This window comes from Cynocephalus volans, chromosome 15 (assembly GCF_027409185.1).
Source record: "Cynocephalus volans isolate mCynVol1 chromosome 15, mCynVol1.pri, whole genome shotgun sequence".
NCBI lineage: Eukaryota > Metazoa > Chordata > Mammalia > Dermoptera > Cynocephalidae > Cynocephalus > Cynocephalus volans.
The window spans coordinates 27,186,390-27,210,980 of record NC_084474.1 but is presented as its reverse complement, the minus strand read 5'-3'; the positions used below and the strand labels follow the sequence as shown (position 1 = coordinate 27,210,980).

Genomic DNA, 24,591 nt, shown 5'->3' with positions numbered 1-24,591 from the left:
AGCATCACGAATATAATTAATTCCATGCAATTGTATACTTAAAAATGCTTAAAGTGGAAATTCTATTATATGTTTCACCACAATTTGAAAAGAAAGGGAAAAAAACTATAAATGCATATCCTCTTTAAACTAGCAGTTCTGTTTCTAGGAATTTTCCTGTGATTTACTTTAACATATGCAAAACAGTGTATACTATGAGGTTACTTGTTACATCGTTTGTATCTGTAAAAGATTAGGAAAAGCCTAAATGTTTATAAGGAACCATTTAAACAGCTATGGTACTTCTATAACCTAGAACACAGTGCAGTTATGATAAAGAAGGACGCTCTTTGTGTTAATGTGAAAAAAAGTCTCTTACTAGAATATTGTTACAGAGAAAAAGCAAGGTTTAGAACATTTCATGGAACACTTCCATTTGTATCAAAAAGAAAGGAAAATAATCTGTATTTAGATTGTTTTAGGATAATCAAAAACCAGTTAATGATAGTTTTCCATTTTGAGGGATGAGGACTAAGTAAATAGGGAACAAAGGTAGAAGAGAGACTTTTTACTCTTTAGATGTTTTAAGTCATATAAATGATTTTAAAAGTTAAATAAAATCAACAACATCTATGTAATAGCCAGTGAAAACTTCAGACAGGGAAACAGTAGGGAAGAGGGCTAGGAAAAGTCATCAAGAAAGGAAGAGAAGGAGAAAGGGCAGAAAGCCAGTGTTTTATATTCCCTTTTCTCCTCCTAGTTGCCAAGGAAAACAGCGAGCCTATTCAATCTCCACCTCCCAGCCCCCAAGCCCCAGGCTCCTGTGTGTTGCCTCTGAGTTCCCCAGTACTTCCTGGCAAACCAGCACCTTCTCTCTGTCCGAATGCCTTCAATACCCAGGAGGCCCACAGGGGAGGCAGTTTGATAAAATGGAAACTGCTTCAGGGTGGGGGTGGGAGGCTGTTCTCTCACCTAGTGCTGCACTGGTGCCATGCTCTTAGCCCTCTTCCTGGCGCTCTTGGGGACAGCTCTCCTTTCACACCTATTTGTCATTTATTTCTTGTCTTGTGCAGTGTAAGGGTGTGAGTGGAGTGTAGTAGAGGGAGGTAGCGGGGTTCAGAATGGGACTGGGCTCTTCAAGACTTTTGGCCACTCCTTCCCTTTACCTGTACTTATTATTAAAGTAGAAGCTAAGGGTCACAAGGAGACTTAGAAAAAACAAATTCTGGTCCCTGCTCTGCCAGTAACTCACTGGGTTATCTTAGACAAATCATAAAACTGCTAAAAAATGGAGAAATTGCATTATATCTTAGTTTATTACTTTATGGAAATAAAACTGATATTTTGAGATGAATATATGGAAGTCTATTGTGAATTTCCAAATTTAAAAAATTAGTATTATATCAAAATAATTGTATGTGAAAATACAGAGAGCTGCTACATAAACAACTTGCTTTTCTTCCTTATTGTGTTGTTTTGAATGTCATTTAGTGGGTCCTTTACTGCACTTCAGAAAAGAATTGTATGCTGTTATTATCTCGAGAAAGTTTTGAGTTTGCTATTTTGTCCCATTCAAATGAGAAGATTTTGCCAATTTTGATATTTTTCCCTTTTGTTAACTTTTTAAAACTTTAGTCGAACTTGGGCTGTTTGTTTATATTTTGCATATCATTCAGCTTGGGCAGTTAACAAATATCCTGGGTCAGTTTCGCTTTTGTTTCTAGCTGTATTGTGACTTTTTGCATTATCTAAAAAGGCCATTCGGTTTGATTACTAACATCCTAAAGAAGTCTGTAAATTTATATAAAGATTTGTTTGCATTCGTTTTTGTTTTACCAGACGTCACTGAAATTGATTTATTCCTATTATAACAAGGCTCACTTCCCTTTCTTCTTTTACTAATCTTAAGTAAATTTTCAAATGTGTATAAATGTAAACTCCCTTACCTTTTAAAAACACTCCTTTATTTATTTCACAATAAATCTAATGCCTGCTTGTCTAAAGCACAGTATTAAGCACCGTGGTGAGCAAGATCGTCCTGATCTTTGTCATTGTGAAGTTTATAGTCCAGTGGGAGACATTAAGCACATCGAACAAATAATCACATAAGTAAATATATAATTACAAACTGGGGTAAGTGTGATTTTAAAAAAAATATGCAACATTTTAGGACAAATTTCACCCCCTCCCCAAAAAGTACTTCTCTGTTTACATAGGTAACTTTTACTTGCTGTCTTTGTATTAGAGTTTGTTTAACGTGTTTATCATTTCCATAATAGCTCTTTCTCAAATACGTGACGAAAATATGTTTCTTCTTTTAGCCCCAAAAGGAACACTGAGAAACGTAATCGTGAACAGGAAAATAAATATATAGAAGAACTTGCAGAGCTGATTTTTGCAAATTTTAATGATATAGACAACTTTAACTTCAAACCTGACAAATGTGCAATCTTAAAAGAAACTGTGAAGCAAATTCGTCAGATCAAAGAACAAGGTAAGAGGACCGAATTAATATTTTGGAGAGCTGAGTTGGTTTCTGTTTTTCCATGTGTGAGAAGTCCCTTCAGAGTCCCTTTAATCCATTTCTTATGCTTAAATTATTGATGAGGAAATGATGTCACAGTGTAAGATGAATGTAAGTATCACTTGCAGTGGTTTATAAATAGGCTTTATGTAAAATCCAACCATTCCCTAAAGACAGAGGAGACTGAGGTGAGTCAGGGTGATGTAACTTTTCAGGTAGTAAACTCAATTAGGTGCCCACTGCTTCTCCTCCCCCTGCCTTGCAGGTTTCATAGCCTGTCCATCAGGTGACTGTCATACTTGCAAGTGAGAAGCCAGTTTGAGATGCAAACCAGAAGTGAGGAAGTGAACCACCTCCTGTTGCAGCTAGTCAGCGTATTTGATCAAGGCTGAGCCTCAACTGGCCATGCCACTAGATTAGGGAAAGACCCTCACTTCCAATAAAAATTGTTTTGTGAAGTTGAAACATAGAACATGACAGCTTTCTTCCTGTGGTGGTGTTTTTTTTCCCCAGTCTGAGGTCATTTTATGCTTTTCTTCTTTGATATTTTTGCCTACAGAAAAAAAAAATGAAGAAAATAATATTTTAAAACCACATTTGATTTTGTGGTGCCCAAGATAAATCTTTTCTAGGCATGTATAAACAGTGTCTTAGTGCTCGGGGCCAATATATACTCTTCAAGTGTCAGTGGGCTGCTTTCCTTCAGGGCTAGGGAGGTTATTATCTCTTGTATCCTTTTTTGAAAGCATCCTTTTAGAGTTCATATTTCTTAATCTACCTTTATATAATACTCAAAAAAGACAGATTTTAGAAAAATAATATGTCTTTGTCTTATAGGTATATGAGCCTCAGACTGTGTCTGCTCCTGTTTTCTAGCTCCCTATTAGCATATTATCACAGCATTTTCCATTTTCATACATGTACTAAGTTCTATATAAAAGTTTTACAAATATAGTTCTGTCTTCTAAGAACTTAAAAATGTACATATAACATATGCAACATAGTTTCTAATACCAGCCCACTCTCCATCAAAATTATATCATCATAACATTGAACATGCAAGGGGTTTCGTCTGTTAGTGCCTGTCTCAGGCTCCCGTTACCTCTCTTCTTTCTTTTCCCTTTGGGGTTCACTAGTTATCAGAAACACAGTTTTAATCTCTATTTTGAATCTTCTTCATTTTTTGGTGCCAGCAAATGAATAAAATAATATCCTAGAACTCTTAGGAGAAATAATGGTTAAAGTTAGTTATGCAGTGCTTTGAAGTATCTGTGCTTGTAGTTGCTGAAATTGCTGGTATCATTGCAACAGAGAAATCATTAAGCTTCTTGTTTCAGGTTTCTAGGGATTTTGAACGGTTCAGTTTTGTGAACATTGCATGTTGGGTAGTACTTCCACATTCTAAAACAATTGTATATATATTTTTAGCAACTATGAAGGTCTTGCACAAGTTTTAAAGTTTTGCAAAACCTTGGTAATTCCCCCTTCAAACAATAAAACAAGTTAAGATGTGTCACACTGGGACTGTGCCATACCTTAACTGTAGTTTTAATCATAAGGCTGCATACCACAACCACCCAAGAAGCAGCAATAATAAACACCCTATTCTTATAATAATGTTCCTGTTAATTTGGAAAGCAATGTGTTTTGAAAAGGAAATAAAAGTTAAATACCGAGTGAAAAAATGAAAAGCACAAATATACTTTTTCAATTCTCAACTAATCTAACATTTTAAGAATATTATTCCTTGTTTAATAGATTGTTTTTTTAAAATAGCAGAATCAAATCAGATAGAAGTGAGTTATGAATCCCGGTGCCACTTTTGAGCTTTTTGAACCCGGACAAATTGTTGTATCTCTCAGAGTCTCCGTTTTCCTCATAGGAAATTTAGCAATAACTACACCCCGGTCACATGGCTGTTGAAGAAATTATGAACTATGTAAATGCACTCAGCAAGTACCTTCTATAGTAAATGTTCAGTAGATAATAGTTTTCTTTTTCATTAAGCAGAAAGGCATCCTTTTTCCTTCATGCTAAGATCTTCAGTCACTGACCTCTTTCTAAAGATGGACACTGCTGGGAAAGCTAAGTGTGTCTTCATGGAACGCCCCCTCCAGTGTCAGAAAGCTATGTGCCTCAGCCAGGCCTGCCTAAAGGGCTCTTTCCCTCAAGTCTGCTCTCACATCAGCTGCTCCTCAACATTTCATGCACTTTGTAAATAAAGGGAAAGAAGAAAAGATGTTTTTAAATGGCCTAGAGGACAGGAATTACCAGCTGTTTGACTCATAAACATTCTCTTATACATTCTCTTGTACATAGTGCTTCGTGAGACATGTTTGGTAGATGCTACTCTCCCAGAGCATACCTACTGAAATGGGCCTTGTAGAAATAGAGCAAGTACACACAGGACTTAGATGCTAATAGCGTGATTGCCACTAAATATGGAATTCCAGACCTGCTGATTGTTTTCCTTTGGCCCACATTCATAGGTCTTTAGTCATTAACTGACTGTAAGTTAGTTCGGATTAAGTAAGACCTCCTGTTGTACCTAACTAAATTCTTTTTGAAAATGTTTAATACCAGCTAAGACTTACATAGTTCTTACTGTGTGCCAGGGACTTTTTTAAAGTATTCAGATTTGGTAGCCTATTTCATACTGAAAACATGCCATGGAATAGATATATTGCTTTCCCTCTTTTCAGGTAGGAAACCAGAGACTCAGGGTGGTTAAGTTGCTTGGTAAAGTCACACAGCCACTAAGTGAAGGATTAGGGATCAAATCCAGGCAGTCTGGTTCCAGAGTCTGCTCTTAAACAGTAGCTTTTTGATATTGAAGTATGATGTTTCTTTATATTTGGTATGATGATGAAAAATGTTTCAAACTTCTGTCTTCTATAACTTAGAAACAGTGGTCATGGATAGCAAATAAACTTTTTCCCTAATTGAGGAGGCTAATATTGCTTCTATTTCACAAAAGGAGAATAAATAGTATGAAAAATACAAATGATTTAATTTTGAAGTACACTGTCCAATTTCAGTCTCCTTAGCTGGAAACCTAATTTCTATAGAAAATACATGGTGAGTCCTATTTTCTTATAAAAATAAAATTGAAGTGTAAAGTAACTTAAAAAATTGAGGGGAATTAAAAATTAATACACTTCTACTGCCTTGTTTAAAGGAATACCTCCTCTATTACCCCAAAGTAGCCACACCTTGTATTGTTTTTTCTAAAATAATAATTTAAAATGAGTTTTGTTATTTGGGAACCAGTTGGCACTTCGTTTAAGGCCACTTTAGTGCAGTGTACTTGAATACAGGATGTATTTAACAGTTAATAGAAAATTGATTTAAAACTTTTGTTATTTTTTTTCTAAAGCAGTTTATTAGTGAGTAGCAACAAGAATGAAAAGGTATATTTCAAAAATTAATGTTGGTATGAGCTAGATTAGGGAGAAATTTCTGGTTGAACCAGGGGAGCCTAAAAGATCATTCTGATTTCTCATTACAGTTATTCTAGTGATATAAGTTCGATGTTTAGTGCCAGTGTTTGAACATTCAGATTCCAGATTGCTTCATACATGTGAATTTCTCCTAACACTGAGCACAGCATCAAAAAGAAGGAAGTATTTTAAGAAAAGGTGGGGGACAGAGGCATAATGGAGTCACCAGTGAGAGCCAATTGTTAAATTTTCAAGAATTTTGCAAGGCAATTGTTAAGCACAGCCATTATTAAAAATTATATAGACTTTAAATTATACAAAAAGCAAAGATATGGAAAACTGAAACTCACCATTTCCTGTTTATTTTACTATTATCGATGCTCTAGAGGCTGTTCGTGTCTTGTATCTCCATGATAGAAATACCACTGTGCATTTCTTCCTAAATCTGAGTTCAGTAATGTTACATTGTTAGATTGAAATCAGCAACGGTGAAAGTATTCACACCATGCAATTCAGTAAACATTACAAATCACGGCTTGATTTATTGTTCCGTTGGCTCTCTGTAAACAGTAAAGAAGTAAATATTAATAATTAACATCTAACATTTTGATGTTAGCCGTTATATGCACATACACACAAAAAGTCTAGTTCAGCAAAAAAGTTGCTTGTGAATTGACCAACAGTTTATGCATATATGACATGCAAGGGTACTTCAAAAAATTCGTGGAAAAATAGAATCAAAAGATAATACCCTTGTAGATCTTAATTATTTCACTTTTGTCTTAAATGAAAATTTCAACGAACATTTATTTGGGACTATACTCTTTTGTCAGTTGCAATCATAGGTTTGGCCATGATACAGGAGTTTGGCAAAAATCAATGGAAGCATTCTGTGAGATTCAGTTGGCTACATGAAATTGACAATGAAGAGAGGTGCATATTATCATTTGTATATTATGTATTACACATTCTTTATACCAGCAAAATTTTACAACAAATATATTATGCATTTTTACTCATATTGTCCCCTACCCCCCAATGGTTTTTAAGCATTTCCCAATATACCACTGGGTAGGCAGGTTGTGTTGGTAAATATGGGTGAGTCAATGAAGAAATTTATAAGCTAACAAAATTATTTAAAAATTCATGGAAATAGTAGTAGAAACAGCTTAATTGTACATGCACATATATGCAAAGTGTTGTAAAACCTATTAAAATTATGCTTTTCCTTATTGTTCTTTATTCCCCCACATTAAATGCATAGAGTTCTTAGGGTAGAAATTATTCAAAGCTAAAGCCTAGGCATCAACTCGTAGCTATCACTAAGAAAAGTAGGCAAAAGGGCTCTGATGTGAGATACCTTCCAGTGGGAGGGTATCTGTAAATCAGGCTTTTGGGGTAAAGCATGCAGGCGTTGCTTATGTACCATGTGATGAAACCTTAGGGCGATGGTAGAGTCATCAACTGGAAAGGATAGGTTAGCAAACTCTCAGCGCCTCTTGGGTGCGCTCTTGTAGATACTCTCGTACAAGATAAGGCTAACAGTGTTTTGGATTGCTAGTCAAATATGTACGATGGTACAAACTCTTCATTAACAGGGAACAAATGGGAGACTGATAATGACATATATATTCTAACTTTCATTTTAAACAGTGGTTTCTTATCCACTACATATAGTTTGGATTTCAATTGACAACTTCTTTTTTATCCTACCTACTTCTAAAGGTGCTGATGAAAATTAAATGGCCAAAGTCAGCCGGCCAGGTATAAAATTGGGCCAACAAAATAAAACTGTGTGGTAGACCAGTGCAAGCCCCACACTCAGTTGGCACAATAGATAAATAATCAATATAATGAACTCATTAACAGAGTGGATGTTATTTAAAATCAGATGAAACCAATATCTCTCTTCATTAGTTGTATGACCCTGTGCAAATTTTTTAACATCCCTGGGCCTTTATTTCCTAATCCATTAAAAAGGGATAATACTCATAATGCCTATTGCATAAAGTTCTTGCAAAGAGTACATTCGATAATGTTTATAAAGGGCTTAACCTGGTGCTTGGCACGTTGAAAGATTTAATAAGCAGTAGTTTTATTACTCTTATCATTGTTTCTGACATCTATATTTGGAAGCATCATCCAGTAAATCTAGATTTTCTTTCTAAGGACTCAATATTGATAAAGAAACAAGTAGTTTTGAGATATTTTCCCTGTTATAATTTTAAGCCTTAATGTTCTTAGAATGTTATCTTTTTTATTTTTGTTACAGAAATAAGTAAACAGAAACTCTGAAAACTATTTAATCAGAGATAGAAATCAGAAGTACAATATTGGTACAATCACATCTGAACCCTTCCCACCAGCTCTGTCGCCCCTGCTAGACCTTGTCTGCTTCCTGCTTGTCCACAGTTATCTGAGTGACTTTTACAAGAATCTTGCTTTAAAGGGAGAATGAAAGAGGGCAGTTTTTATTTCATCCTTATTTACCTCAACATGGGAAAGAACCTGACCTTAGCTTACCCTTGACAATCTGAAACTGTTATAAGTTTCCATGCATCTAGAAAGAAACTAAATTTTATTTCTTTGTTTGATAATTTAACTTATGATCAGCTATATATCCTTGATGTTGCAATTTTTAATGATGATAATATATTTTTTCACTGAACTGCATATAAATTACTTTTGTACATTTTTATGTGGATTGATGGTTCATATTATTAATGAAATCCTTAAAATTAGTGAGCAAGAGTAGAATCCCTCTTCTCATTTCCTCCTAGGATCCCCTTATTATTTTATTTTATTTATAAGTACATGGAAGGGTTTTTTTAATGGCTTTCAGATGAAGAGGATTTAAATAATTTAATGTACCCTAATGCTTTAGGATTTTAACAATTCATGACATGAGCTCTCATTTCAAGACCTAAACTGGCTTTTACACTCTAACAAAATGTAGACACTCCTTATTTTCTTGATCACCTTGTACTGGTATGAAAAGAAATTAGTTTTGACACCACACTATATGTATTGATTTCATCCAAGATCAAACATTCATTTAATAAATTTTTTATCAAGTAAATATTGTATATAAGACATTGTTTTTGCTAAGGGTAATCTGGCAATCAGTAACTACAGTGTTCTTTTTCTTGGAGCTTTCATTCATTTGGGGGGAAATCAACTTATAAACAACTAGCTCTGGGACTGTAGGTGACAGTGGAAACGAATGTGATTAAGGAAGCCAGTGCAGACTTCAGGGAAGACAGTAAATTTGAACAGGGCCTTGCTGTTCAGAGTAAGCTTTTAATAGGCAAAAACATAGGGGCTAGGTATGGGGAGAGGCATTCCAAGGGGGGTATAGCCTGAGAGGTGGAGGTGGGCTCACTGGCATACCGTGTGTGCCCAGTAAGACTATTTAGCAGCAGAATAAGATGTATTAAAATATTTGGTTGGATTGGAGGCTGAAAAGGGAAAGTTAGAGCCAGTGAGGAGAGTAATAAGCCCAGTACTGTAAGCAGTATTGGAATTTGGAGAAAGTAACCTAAAATGAGAGATCTAAATATGTTCAGCAGAGTTGGCTGGAAGTCATCAACTATGGTCTGTAGACTCTAGAGATGCCCTATATGAAGAATGGGGGACGTTTGGGTTTTGTTTTTTTTTTTAATACTACTGATGGGCATGGGGTGGGGTGGAGGGCGGATACATAACCAACAACAAGAACAAGAAAAAATGAAGTTAAAACAAATGCTAAAGAACTATAAAATGTCTCATTTGTCTATAACAAGAAGTAATGAATGTTTTATAAAAAGCATTTCATTTGTTTTTATAACCTGTTTTGGAGACTTAGAAGGAGCAGGTGGATATGAAGGGAGGAAAATGACAGAAATAGAAAAGTAGTAAGAGCGACCCACAAGACAGACTAACAGAGAGCTCGACAGAGACAAAGAAGGATGGGAAAGATACTCAAAGATAAAGAAATATTTTTATATATAGAATTGTACTTTATAGTCTCTTCTGACATTGTCGCTAATTACTAAACATGGAGTCATATGTGACAACTGTGGCACACCAGCAGGTAATAGCCCTGGGGTGAGCCCCCTAGGTGCCAGCCCTCACCTTCTGTTCTAACCCCACCCCAACTTTAGTGAAGGGTGTCCACATGTTTCCTGGCTGCTCAGCCTCTCCTATACTTGTCAAAGGGGGTGAATCAGGGTGCCATCCGCTCCTGCCTCTTCTGAGTCTAGTATGTAGAAATAGTCATATCTGCCACTGAGCCCCGGGGAGCAATACCGGACCATTCTTCCACCAGAATCAACTAAAGATATTTCCTAAGACCACTCCTTAAGGAAGCCAGGTTGATGGTTCTGTCTCAACTTCAGTGACTTCCAGTAGAGTCTGTGACAAACTCCAAAAGAAGAACCCTCACTACAGCAGACAAGTCCGTCTATGATCTGTCTCTGGTCCTGCCGTATTCTCCCTTGCTCAGCCCACACCCACCTTGCACTTGTGTCTGCTCCCCTGTAACATACACTGGCACAGGCACACACACAGACGCAGTTTCCTACCTTTGAGTCTTCTGTCTGGAATGCCTCTCTCCTCTCACCTCTCAGCTGGCTGACAGCAGCTTACCTTTAATAGGTCGTTAGGGTGTAGTATTACAGCTGTTGTGGGTTTGTAGAGCACAGTGGCAGGTAATCAAGGGTAGAAGGTCCAGTGGCAAGGGCGCTTCACCAAGACCCCAGATCTGATCAGTTTGGCTTACTGCTGTGTTCTTACATCCCATTTCATCAGTATGTGTGGCCTATCACCCTTCCCTAGACTACTTATTATTGTAGCTCACACATACTGCTGCTTTTTTGCTTTTTTTGTATCATTATCCATATTCTTTCCTCCCTATCCAGAATGTTTTCTTTCCCTGTTTCTTGTCTGTTCCCATTACAGTCCTGCTGTTCACTCTTTGAAGCCCATCTCAAATACTGCTTTTTTCACAAGACGCTTCTTAATCTCTTGACCAATCTGAGCTCATCTCCTTTGACACTCCATATCATTTCTTGTACTGTTTAATCTTATTCTGATTAGTGTTTTATGCATTTCTTTTTCTTCCCTGAATGAATAACAAATTTATTGATGGCAGAGATTATATTTACTCATCACTGGCACCTGTGGCATTTGGTCTTAGTTTATGTAAAATAAATACTCGTCAAATTTTTCTGATGCCTAGCCTTTATCTAGCCCTGTATAATGGTTTTATATTGGGGAAAATACCACCCGAAATTTAAGAACTTGAAATTTGCACTCTAATGGTTGAGTGGGTACATTCCCTTTCTTGTACAAGGATTACAAATTATAACTGTGACAAATATTATTTACAATATTTTAATTTGCCTCCTTAAGGTGCATTAGTGTCTTAAAGAAAATCTGGGTGGTGAACTATTAACTTTCTTAGACCCTGAAAAAATTAGTTCTGGAGTCCTCTTTGTTTATATAAGGGTGAGGAATTTACACAGCTTGTCGACTAGAGTATATTTTGAAATCCTAGGAAAAGAATTATTTTACGTTTCTTTGTAATTATTTTTATTATGAACTTTAATATGGAGTATCTTCCCCAGTGGTTTTAAATAGACATATTTTATTAGGCTGGACTATATAACATAGAAAGCACATTCACACTTTATATTATTGCTATGCAGACACTGGATGTATTGGTTTTGAAACATTTCATACCTAAGATTTTGCCACATATGTTTAAATCTCCATGAGCTAAAGTTGTTGTTGTTGTTGTTGTTGTTGTTTTTTGGCGGCTAGCTGGTACTGGAATCCAAACTCTTGACCTTGGTATTACAAGGCTGTGCTCTAATGAACTAACCTAATGGCCAGCCCTTCCATGAGATAAAGTTTACATCTAATTCACTCTTTTTAGTTTGAGAAATGATGCTATTTTTGAGAAATGAATTAAATATTTGGAGTGTGCTAGGGAGAAGAGATTGAGTTTCCAATTACACTATAATTTACTTATCGTATATGTGTGTATTTATATATTATTTATTCACTATTAATATTAGAAATGGCTAAATATGATCAGATTTATCGTTAGTAATTTAAACATAGGAATAAATAAAAGATGTATGGGCATAAATACTAATATTTGACTGTTATATTTATTATTGTCATTCACTGGTAGGTTTAGGTTTAAAGTATTTTTTCATAGTTCTTTTGGGTTTTGTTTATTTTTTAAAACAAATGAGTGAGAACCATTCTGTTTTCCCAACCTGTCATATAGGTAGATGTGACTATTTTTGTGGACTTCAGGTTTAAATTAATTTTCAGACTGATATGGGTTTTTTATTGTGTATGTATATATATATATATATATATAGAGAGAGAGAGAGAGAGAGAGAGAGAGAAATAAATTATACATGCAACTATTTTAATTGGTCCTTCCAAGGAGACATTTTTTTTTTTTCCAGTTTGGTAGATGTGTATGGGGGTGCAGGTAGGGGTATGTGGTAAAAGAAAAACACATAACATAGATTTACTCTCTTAACAGTTTTTAGATATACATTACTGTATTATTAACTATGTACACATGTTATACAACAGATGTCTAGAACCTTTTCATCTTGCATGACTGTTACTTTACACTCATTGAACGACTGTTTCTGTGAGTTTGACTATTTTAGGTACCTCATATAAGTGGAATCATGCAGTATTTGTCTTTTTGTGATTGGTTTATTTCACTGAGCGTAATGACCTCAAGGTTCATTCATGTTGTAGCATATGACAGGACTTCCTTCTTTTTTAAGGCTGAATAGTATTCAGTTATACCACATTTCTAAATGTCCACTGATGGACATTTAGGCCACTTCCATATCTTGGCTATTGCTAATAATGCTGCAGTGAGCATGGGTGTGCAAATATCTCTTTGAGGTACTGTCTTCAATTGTTTCGGATATATACCCAGAAGTGGGATTATAGGGTCATATGATAATTCTATTTTTAATTTTTTGAGGAACCTCTGTACTGTTTCCGCAGCAGCTGCACCATTTTACAATCTCATCAACAATGTGCAAGAGTTCTAGTTTCTCCTCATCCTCACCAACACTTGTTATTTTATAGGGTCTTTTTGATAATGGCCATGGTTTGATTTGTATTTCCCTGGTGATTAGTGATATTGAACATATTTTCCAAAAGGAGATATTGAAAAGAATAGGATCTAATGTCATATTGCAGCACAGAATGCCTTCTATGGTCAAATAACTTAACATCATATGTTGCTGAATTGTTAGGGTATTGAACATGCCCATAAGCCAGGAGCGTACAGAGGAGATTCTGAAGTGCAAATCTGTAGTAGGAAAATGAGAGAAAATAACAATGGCACTGAGATCTCCCTTCTAGATATTTTGCCACATTTTCGGACTTTTCTCACATTCCCCTAATGGATATTTCTTTCTCTTAAGCCTCTTGTTATGTTAGACTTCCACACATAGGTTACAGGGAAGGAAGAAGTGCAAGTGTGGCCTTCACAGATCATCCCGCTTGTCTGCTTATCTGTAATTTGGGGGTGGACAAAATAGAGACGCTCACCCATGTCACTTTCCCAATTCTTTCCTCTTATTACTGTCATTCACTCTGAAATAATAGTTTATTTCTACTAAGAAAATGTTCTCCTTTTGCTAATTACTGAGTCATCTGCCCTGGGTAGTAAGTGTAGGAGCCCATTTTTCAAATCCTTCCATCTTCTCCTTTACCTACCCCTGGTGTTTTAAAGGTGTAACTCTAGGAAAACAGTAATCGGGTTCTTCACCTCAGCTTTGTGGGGAGAAATGGAGACTCTTACAGCTTATGCTTTGCCATGAGTGCAAAGTTCACTAAAAATTGGTTTTAGACTTTGAGATTATAATTGTTAGTCCACCTTTTATTCCAGAATTGCTCTTAGCATGTCAGAGGTTTTCTAAGAATGTGACAGTGGGGGAATGTTCACTGAATTCCAGGAATTGCAGTTCTGCTCATGATACTTATTGATCAGAGACTCTAGATACCAATTAACTTTAACCTGAGAATTGATTTTAATTTGACCCTTTTTCTATTATGTTAAATATACATAGCATAAAATGTACCAGGTGTAAGTGTGCTATTCAGTGGCACTAAGTGCATTTGCACGGTTGTGCAACCGGAACAACTGTTCATCTTCCATGAAGTTGACTCTTCTCAGTACTTCATGTAAGTGGAATCATGCAGGATTTGTCTTTCTGTGACTGGCTTATTTTACCTCCAGGTTCACCCATGTCGTAGCAGCTGTTGTTGCTCTCAGTTGTGTCACCTGCATAGGGGTAGGTAGTGGTGAGTCAAAATTATTTATTCATTTTGTCAGTGACAACATCGTTCATGAATGCTGTCTTTGTGCTGAGTACCAGGATACAGCAGCACATGTGGATTTGGAGTCTAATCATAGGAAACACAGGCCATGGGTAAGTAAATCACACTGCAAAATCTGTCTCTAGCGGAAGGCTGCGTGCTTGGAAAAGATATAATCTTACCTGGGGTTCGTGGAAGGTGCTCTCAGACTTTTCAACTAGAAATGAAAAGATAAGCCAGGGCCCATAACATTGATCTCCAATAACATTGAATATGCATAGTAAGAGTGGTACATGCATGCACTTTATAAGTAAGTATACATATTCTGTCTACATTATACAGACGCATCAAAAATACTGATAGAATATGAGTTGTCAAAGAAATTTCTTCTAGAGAATCCTTGCCTAGTCGGCTCTCAGTGGGTGAGATTAGAGCTAACAGATGGGTGAGGAGAGAGAGGTCAGGATGTGGCCTAGAACCGAGAAGGGTCTGAGGTTGTGATGCCTCCTGATGATGGTTTCCTTTTCACCATCTCATCCCATCTTTCTTTTTTTATTGCCAAATTCCTTACAAAACGAAGTGAGTTACACTCTTGTTTACTGTTCAGTGACTAAAACCTGGCCTGTGTGCCCCTTTCTTGCAGTGACTTCCTATCGGGACATGGCCATGTTCTGCAGCTCTTCTTCCTCCTTATCCTGCACAGCTTCTCTAGTAGCTCTGTGTCTGTTGACCAGCCCTTCCTCAGAACACGTCTACTTTTAGTCTGTACTCTATTCACCCACGTTCACTGGCTTCTCTTCCTCGTCTAGCCCTTGCCTTTCTTTTTTGTCTCCAACTAAATTCCCTCCAGTTTTAATCAGTTTTAACTATTTCCAGCTGTCAACTATCTCATCTGTGCTAAGTGCTGTCAACTTTAAATCTCTGCCCTTGACCTTTCCCTCATCTTTCATTACAAAGATACTCAGTGAGGGCCTTTACCAGTCCCTTTCCCCCACCCCTCGCAGCAGCCTGCAATTTAGCTGTTGATCCACATTTCCAGCTACCTGTTATTTGTCTCCACAGGGGTGCCCCATAGGCATAAATTTGTCATATCCCAAATTGAGTCCATTTTCTCCTCTGACTCTTAAAAAGAGTGGCTCGTCCTTTTTCCTGTGCTCCATGTCAGTGTGTTTCCACCATGCGGTATTGCTTACCTGTTTTGTGCTTACCTGGGCTAGAAACCTCAGAGTCCTAGTTATATCCGCCTTCTCCTTTACCTCGTCCTCATATTCAGCCAGCCAGTCATTCAGCTCTGTCAGTTCCTCACCTGTTCTGTGACAGCCACCCCCTTTTCCCTCATTCATTCACAGCACTCTAAGACATCCTTTCCCACCTTAACTCAATTCTGCTTCTCTACCTTCTATAATCCATTTGCACTGCTACCAACATTAACTTCCTAAAAATGTATTAGGTATGTAACTCCTGTTCTCAGAACTTTCAGTGAGTCTCTCTGCCTACAGAATAAAGTAAAATGTCTTCCTGTGGTGGTCAAGGCCATCTGGTGCCAGCATGTTTTTCTGGGCTGTCTCCTGTTCTTGGCTGTCCCGCTATCCTACTTCTAGGTAGACCCCAAGCACCAACTAGTCTTTAACCCGTAGCCACACAGCTTGTGTGCCATTGTTAGATAAAGTATGTATTTCATTTTGGCATATAATATAGTTTAAAATGAAAAAAAACTCCCTACTACCATGTCACATCTTTGATGGAGGAACAATAGCTTATTAATTTTTATATCCTTTTCCCTAATGTCTTGCACATAAGGGTTAATACATGTTTATATAAAATGAACAAAAAATGAGGTTTAGAGAAAATGTGAAAGCAATAAGAAATTCATGGTTTTCTTTAGATGTTTCAAGAAGGTATGACTAGAATAATGAAAAAAAAAGAAAGATGGAAGCATTTAAGGACCATCATTAACTACTGTGTCAATTTGAAATAAATTCCAATGGTGTAATGACCAGGGTCCTTGCCATAATTATTGTACTTATACATGGTGATTTCTCATTAATTCACACTTATATTCAGGACACATTTACCAGATACCTTCTATGTGCTGCATACTGTGCTAGGCATCAGACATATAAGAGGTGTAGAATGCTGTCCCTGGAGCCCAGCAGCCCTCAGTCTGTGGCAGGCAACAGGCAAATTAAAGATGTTATCAAAGCCCTTTAGAATCAACGCTCAGCATATGTACATCCTTCTCCTGAGAGGGAGGCCTGTGGTTGTCCAGTATGGCATGTGCCTACATTTAATAAGCAATAAAGCTGAGATTTGCTTCTAAGAAAAAAATAATTATAGCAAATCAGTAAGTGTTATGATAGATAAGTGTTATAACAGGTAAGTGTTAGATAGATAGATGTGGTTATAGATAGATAGATAGATAGATACATAGATAGATAGATAGATAGATACATAGATACATAGATACATAGATACATAGATACAAGGCAAACTGGGATAACAGAGGAGGTAGGAAATAAAACTTTTTTTGACCTCCCAGGGTATATTAAAGTCCACCATGTGGATAATGTTTAAATAAAGTCTGATACAAGAATCAGAATTCCTTATATCCAAAGCTACTTAACTATATATATTTTTCTTTAACAGTATTAAAAGAATGTTATATAAATATATCCATACATACTGTTTTCAGCTATCTTATCTGTTTGGAAGCCCACTGTGTTCTACACTCTGTCCTTGTATAAGGTACTTCAAAAAGTTTGTGGAAAGACACATGTTATCTTTTAATTCTATTTTCCATGGACTTTTTGAAGTATGCTTATATTACATTGGTTGCAAGACTCCTTCAGGATTGGTGTTTTTGCCTATCTTTCATAGGTAAGGGAACTGATATACAGAAACACTAGTAAGGTCGAGGTCTAAAAACTAGTAGGTGACAAGCAAGAATTCAGACTATAGTCTGTTGGTGATTGGGAAGCCTGTGATCTTTCTGCTGTGTTCTGTTACCCACCGCTGAGAACGGTGGTCATGTCTTCAACTTTGCCTCTGTTTGTTATGAGAGAAAATGTTCCACAGAGAAATTCCAAAAGTGACACACTCAAAACCAAAATAAAGATTTGTAATAGTTACTGCTGTGTCATTGGGGATAGTTTTAATATATATTATTCAGAGAAGAGATTTTGATAATGATTTTGTGTTAGATGTGGTGTCATTAAATATCTTAAAGCTTATGGAGACTGTAGTCAAAGGCCATGAAGCACTATAGGTTGAAGAACCACTGCAGCAGACAGCTCAGTCATAGCTGCCTCTAACCCAGGTTTCTGTGCGTTCTGTACTCTTACTCATTCTTAACCAGGCCTCTTTGATTTCTGATGAATATCTATGAAAGGTGAAAAGAAAAAGGAAACATTATTATCCTTTCCCCTCCAGATGCTAAGGTGTCGGTAAAACAAATTTCTCATAGACATGAAAACCTTCTGAATACTGTTGCTGTGTATTCAGAACATTCATATATTTTTCTATGGTCTCAAAAAACGAGGGGTACATAGATGTCCCCTATCATGCTAGTCCTACTGGGCAAATCCTCTTACAGGTTGCTGTAGACATGGTGTGAAGCACCTCAGGACATGACCACAGCATGTTTGGGGTGGGAGTAGAGGGGAATGAATTGGCTCTTTCTGCTAAAAGGAATGTAGTGAATGAAAGTGAATTGAAATGCCAGGTACCAATAAAACTTTATTAAAGGAAGAAAATCTGCCAGACTGCACTCAAAATGGAGAGCAGCACCAGGCCTGCAGGTGGGAGAGCTTATATAGACTGCAGGGAAGGCTGACATAATCAGGGAGGGGGTTTGGTGCTGGAGTGGAAGATAAGGCTGGCGGATGCAATCAGGTGGAAGGCTGCACCCATGCGGAAGTAGAGGAGTTTCTATTTCTCAGAAACCACGAGGTTTCTCGTAAGGAAAAGGCTGGCAGCTATTTTGTGCTTATTGTGTGTAAAATGGTGCCGGTCACGTCCAAGATCCATCATTCCCGCCTTTGAAGTATAGGGAGAAGGGAAAGGGGGCGAAGGTCTCATTCTTCTAAAGCTACTTCCTGCTGGAGATGGGGGAAGATATGAAAAAAATAAAAGATTTATGTTGGCGGGTAAAAGAGTTATGTGGCAGGGTATTGGTTTCATGTGGGGAGGCTGTATTCCTGCGGGGAAGGGTCATGGATTCTGAGGGGCTGATGTCCTCCTCCCATGAAAGTTCAGTGACCTTTTGGTTGGTGAAAGCCTGCATACGTTCCTGTAAGAAGTTAGAAAAACATCAAAGAGGCAGGGACCAAGAAGAAGGACAAGTCCCATCATGGTCAGGGGTCTGACATGTTTTGTCCTGAAGTCCTCCCCTATCACTGTAGCCTAGGTGAGTGGTTTGGGTGAAGCAGAAATATTTTTATGGGGGGGGGGCACTGCACTCCAGCAGAATCTCCTTTGGAAAGGGCTATCTGGTAGTTTTTTACCCCCATAAGAAAATGATGTGGCAGTGTCTGGTCATATGTTGTGGGAACGTATGTCAGGGACGTGAATGTGTCCTGGAGGGTTCCCCCAAAGATTCTGGGTGGCTGACCCAGGAGCTTGGAAAGTGTCCTCCCACCCACCAAGGCCTTGGCTATACATTGTGAACAGGGTGTGGCATATGTCTCTGTTAGGAAAAGAAGCAAGAGGAAGAGAAGAGGCAGGTGTTCAGGGGCTGAGAGGTTGAGAGGGTGCATAGTAGGAAAAAGGAGTAGAGGGTAACTTCCTCGGGGGTGTAATCGCAGAGGGTGCCCTGCCAGGCTCATTCAGTTACCCACTCAAGGATGTCTTCAACCCTGGAGGTGGCGGGTCGTGACCAGTCTTGGAGCAGCTCCTGTGTGAAGGACGTGAAATGGGCCTGCAAGTGAGAGGATAATCACCGGGGAAGGATCATCCTTCTTCTGGGATTGGGGGAAGAGCGGAGGTCCTGGAGATCTTTAATTTTGTGGGTCCTAAAATGGACGAAGTGTAAGGAGGTGTTGGGTTTGGGGTTGAGCAGAGGGACCCCTCTGGCTTGGTGTTAACTGATTCTTTGGGTAAAGTCTCAGGTACTAGTTTTACCCAGGATAAGTGATACCAAGGGGACTTTCCTAGTACTTTCACTGCCGTGGGGGTGGTGAGAAGTACTGTATAAGACCCTTCCCAGCATGGTGAGAGGGGCTTTGGGATTTAGGTTTTAACATACACTTGCTGTCCCTGGCTCTGTTTAAAGTCTGAGGGGGTGGTGGGGAAAGGATGAGGTGTAATAGAAGGTTGGCCTTTTCCCGAAGAAGATCCCTAATGAGTGAAAGAGTAGGGAGATACTGGCCTAAAGGTGATGAGCTGGATGGGACAGGTGTGAGAGTGAAGGGTCTGACATACATAAGTTTGAAGGGGCTGAGGCCAGTGGGTTTGCGGGGGCAGCTCGCAAGTGAGTGAGTGCTAGAGGGAGAAGTTGGGTCCAAGGGAGGTGAAGTTCCATGGACAGCTTGGTGAGGTGTGTTTTTATGAGGTGATTGACTTTTTCTGCTTTGCCTGATGACTGAGGCTGATATGGTATATGTAAGTCCCATTTGATATGTAATGCCTGTGCTGTGAGTTGTGTAATCTGGGAAATGAGTGCCAGGCTGTTATCAGACTGGAGGCTGGTTGGCAGGCCAAAACAAGGGATGATTTTTGAGGTGAGAGCATGTGTTACTGCTGAAGCATCCTCTGAAGTGTGGGGAAAAGCCTCAACCCAACCTGAAAAGGTATCTACTAAGATTAGAAGATAGCATGTCCTTTTGTGAGGAGGCATGTAAGTAAAGTCAGTTTGCCAGTCCTGGCCAGGAGTGTATCCTGTGGCCTGGTGGGTGGGAAAGGACCGAACTTGGAGGCCAGCTTGATTGGAGCAAAAAGTACACAAAGGACAATTTTGAGTGATTTAAGTAACTTGGCCATGTGGGGAGAGTAATATAAGGGCTAAAGAAGGTGTAGTAGGGGTTCATAGTCTATATGAACTGAATTATGGAAATCTAAAAGGATTTGCTCAACTTGTGTGGTAGGGAGGACATAGCGACCAGAGAGAATATACCAGTTGTCTTTCCTCAGTGCTCCCAACTGTTGGAGGTGTTGTATTTTTTGGGGTAAGGGCATAGGGGCTATGAGAAGGACCTGAGCAGGAGAGGAAGAATGGGGGCCTGGTGATTGAGCAGCCTGTTTTGTGGTTAGATCCGCCAGTTTGTTTCCCTGGGCTATGGGGTCATTGGCGGTTTGGTGTCCTCTGCAGTATATAACCCCAACCTCCTTTGGGAGTTTTGCAGCCTCAAGAAGTATCTTCATAAGATGTCCGTTTTTTATGGGTCCTTCCTGAGTGGTCATGTATCCTTTCTCCTTCCATATGGCCGTGCAGGAGTATAGGATGTGGTAAGCATACTTACAGTCAGTGTATATATTGACTCGTCTGTTACTTGCCAGAGTGAGAGCACAGGTGAGTGCAATGAGTTCTACCTGTTGGGAAGTGGTGCTAGTGGGGATGGGGCAGCCTCAATAGCTTGTGTTAGATTTACTATGGCATAACCCACCCAGGGGGCAGGTATGGAGGTGGTGCTCCCATCTATGAACCATGTATGTTGGGGCCATGTAAGGGATGCAGGGAGATGTGTGGAAAGGGATTGAGAAAGAGGTCTAAAGCCTGCATGCAATCATGTTCTAAGGGTCATGAGTGTTTTGGAATGAGAGTGGCCAGATTTAAGGGAGAGCAAGGTTTAAAGGAGAACTGGGAATTTTCAATGAAGGTAAAGTGGATAAGTTGTAGGTGGGAAGGGGAGAGAATTGACATGGCCTTATGGCTGAGAAGGTCTTGAAGATGATTGGGGGAACAAATGACTGTTTGTTATCTAAAAGTTAGTTTAGGGATTTCTTGTGCTAAAAGAGTGGCTGCTGCCAAGGCCCATAAACAGGAAGCCCATCTGCGAGCTGTGGTGTCCAATTGTTTGGAAAGGTATGCAACAGGGGAGAAGATATCTCCTGCCTCTTGTCCGAAAACCCTGACTGCCAATCCTTGGGTTTCTGTGATGTATAGAATAAAAGGATGAGATAGGTTTGGGAGAGATAGAGCTGGGGCTGCGAGGAGAGCAGCTTTTAATCGCTGGAAGGGAGAATGAACGGGCTTTGTGGGATCTAAGGGAATGGCACGATCCCCTTTGGCTGTCTCATAAAGTGGCTTTGCTGGCACGCCAGAGTTAGGAATCCATAGGCGAAGATACCCTGCAAGCCCCAAGAAAGAAAGGATTTCGCCCTTTGTGGTAGGAGTAGGGAGTTCAGAAATTAGACTCTTGAGATCCACCGTTATTTCTCTGGTGTTGGGGGTGAGGTGGACTCCCAGATAGGTAACTGAAGGAGAAGAAATTTGGGCCTCACTGGGGGACACTCGATATCCTCTGGAGGCCAGGAAATGGAGGCCAGGAAATTAAGGAGGCAACAGTGTGGGCCTGTGAATCCTCATAGGAGGGGCTACAGAGGAGGAGGTCATCCACATATTGTGTTGAAGTGCTAGAGGTTGGAGGAAGTTCGGATAAGTCTTGAGTTAAGGCCTGGCTGGAAAAGTGGGGGCTATCCTGAAACCCCTGAGGTAGTACCGTCCAGGCGAGTTGTTGGGAACAATGCGTATTGGGGTCAGTCTGAGTGAAGGTGAACACGTTTTGACAGGAAGGGTATAAGGGGATAGGAAAAAAGGCATCTTTTTGAGGTCAAGTACAGAGAAGAAATGGGTTGTTGTTGGGATTGTGGATAGAAGAGTATAGGGGTTAGAAACAATTGGGGTTATGGGTAAAACAGCCACATTAATGGCCCTGAGGTCTTGAACTAAACAGTATGAACCATTAGGCTTTATAACCAGAAGGATGGGTGTATTAAAATGTGAGTGGGTAGGCCATAAGAGATGAGAAGATAGGAGTTTGTGTATGATGGGTTTTAAGCCTATTAGGTGTTTGTTAGTGATGGGTTATTGTGGGACATTAGGGAACAAGGAGGGTTTCCACAACTTAACGAGGATAGGGGAATGGTGTGTAGCAATGGTTATCCAGACCTGCTCCCTGTCCTCAGGGGACAAACTAGTAGTGAGCATTATAAAAATATCATGCCAGGTGAGATCATAAGACTGGGTGAGATATCTGAATTCCTTAAGATATGTGTCCAGGTCGGACTGGAAAGATCCCAGTCATTTTTTGATTTGGGAGAGATTGGAAAGAGAAAAGGGGATATGGACCCGGACAGTTCCCTCCATCACAGCCACTGCACGGAGGGGGTATAAAGGAGCTGGAGCTGAGGCAGGGTTGTCACCTGATGAAAGGGGGGGGAGAAGGAGAGGGGTTGGGTGGCTGAGGACGAGCATCTTGAGACCAGGTGTGGGGAAGGGAGGGAAGAGGTGGAGGGGCTGGTGAAGGATCTGGAGCATAAGGAGGTGTTCAGGGAGCAGAGTGGTCTGAGGGATCGAAAGATTGATTCAAGTCCAGAAGGGGAGGTCAGGCATGAGCTAGGAGAATTTGAGACGTAGGACAGTTTTGACAGAGAGAAGGACACAATTGAAGACAGAAGGCTTGAACATAAAGAATCTCTCCGACTTAGCCGTTTCAGTGACAAAAATTGTCTAAATCTCTAAGAGTATCTAAATCGAGAGTGCCATCTTCTGGCCACTGGGATCTGTTGTCTAAATTTGTACTTAGGCCAAACCTGATTTCAGTAGAAAACAAGGCGTTTGGGTTTAATATCTCCCTGGAGGCCACGAGATTGGCCAGGAGACAGCCCAGAGGGCATAGAGATTACAGTAGAAAACGAGACATTTGGGTTTAACATCTCCCTAGAGGCCAAGAGGTAAATTGGCCAGGAGACAGCCCACAGGTGTAGAAGGTGGAGGTTTGGATTGTGAGGATTCCATTTAGAGGGTGAGAAAGGAGGTGATCAGCCCCAGTAGAAGGGTAACACCAAGGACCGTCCTCGGTGGTTTCTTTCAAGAGAGGAGCCACCAACTGGCTAAAGGAGCATCCTCCAATAGCTGGGGGGGCATGAGAGGGGTTCCTTCAGCTAGGCACCTGGGCTTCACAGGAAGTAGACAGTAGTCATAGAGAGTAGTAAGGGAACCCGTAGAAGTTGGACAGACCCACTTACTCACCCTGAACTGAGGCCGATGGTGGATGCATTGGTCTGAAACGGCAAAAGGAGAGAGTCCCGGAGGCACCGGTTTGGCAGGTCCAGGAAGGGCGGCTGGGAGGGCCAATCAACCCAAGAGAGGGGGTCGTCTGAAGGTCCCAGCCAGGACCCTTCCCAGGTTTCAGCACCGTAATGAAAGAAAGTGAGCCTAAATGCCGGGTACCAATCAAGCTTTATTAAAGGAAGAAAATCTGCCAGACTGCACTCAAAATGGAGAGCAGCACCAGGCCTGCAGGTGGGAGAGCTTATATAGACTGCAGGGAAGGCTGACATAATCAGGGAGGGGGTTTGGTGCTGGAGTGGAAGATAAGGCTGGCGGATGCAATCAGGTGGAAGGTTGCACCCATGCGGAAGTAGAGGAGTTTCTATTTCTCAGAAACCACGAGGTTTCTCGTAAGGAAAAGGCTGGTAGCTATTTTGTGCTTATTGTGTGTAAAATGGTGCCGGTCATGTCCAAGATCCATCAGTGAGACAGCTACAGGGAAGAAAGTTGTAGGCTGTTGTGATATTGTGAAAATATGTATTTGGTTTTCATCCCCATCTCTTGACACACAACTCCTAAAATCTTTGGAATCTCCAAAGAGGTAAGAGTCTTTTCCTATGCTAATGATGGCTGGCAGCCCCTAGGTTCAGAATGGGGGCTGGTCACAGGAAATACCAAAGTGGGACTTGTAGTCCCACCCCCTCAACCTCCAGGGAGGTGAGAGGGGCTGAAGGTGAAGTTGATCACCAGTGGCCAATGATTTAACCAATCTCTGCCTATGTAACAAAGCCTCCATATAAACCCAGGAGGCCTGAGTTCAGGGAGCTTCCAGACAGCTGAACATGTGGAGGTTCCTGGAGGGTGGCGTGCCCAGGGAGGGCACATACCTCACCCTGTGCATTTCTTCATCTGTATGCTTTGTAATATCCTTTATAATAAACCGGTAAATGTAAGTACATGTTTCCCTGAGTTCTGTGAGCCACGTAAGCAAACTAATCAAACCCAAGGATGAGGTTGTGGGAACCCTGGTTTGTAGCTGGTTGGTCAGATGTTCCAGAGGCCTGGACTTGCGTATGGCATCTGAAGTG

General features: G+C 39.8%; 1 protein-coding gene across 2 annotated transcripts in view; it reads left to right on the top strand.

Moving 5' to 3' along the window:
• The window catches only part of NCOA2 (nuclear receptor coactivator 2), a 271,528-nt gene that overhangs the window by 168,152 nt on the left and 78,785 nt on the right, over positions 1-24,591 (top strand). For both annotated transcript variants that reach the window (XM_063079237.1, XM_063079236.1), the window contains exon 4: positions 2,301-2,473. In XM_063079237.1, coding sequence (XP_062935307.1) covers positions 2,301-2,473 — 173 coding nt within the window. The remainder of the gene's footprint in view (positions 1-2,300; positions 2,474-24,591) is intronic.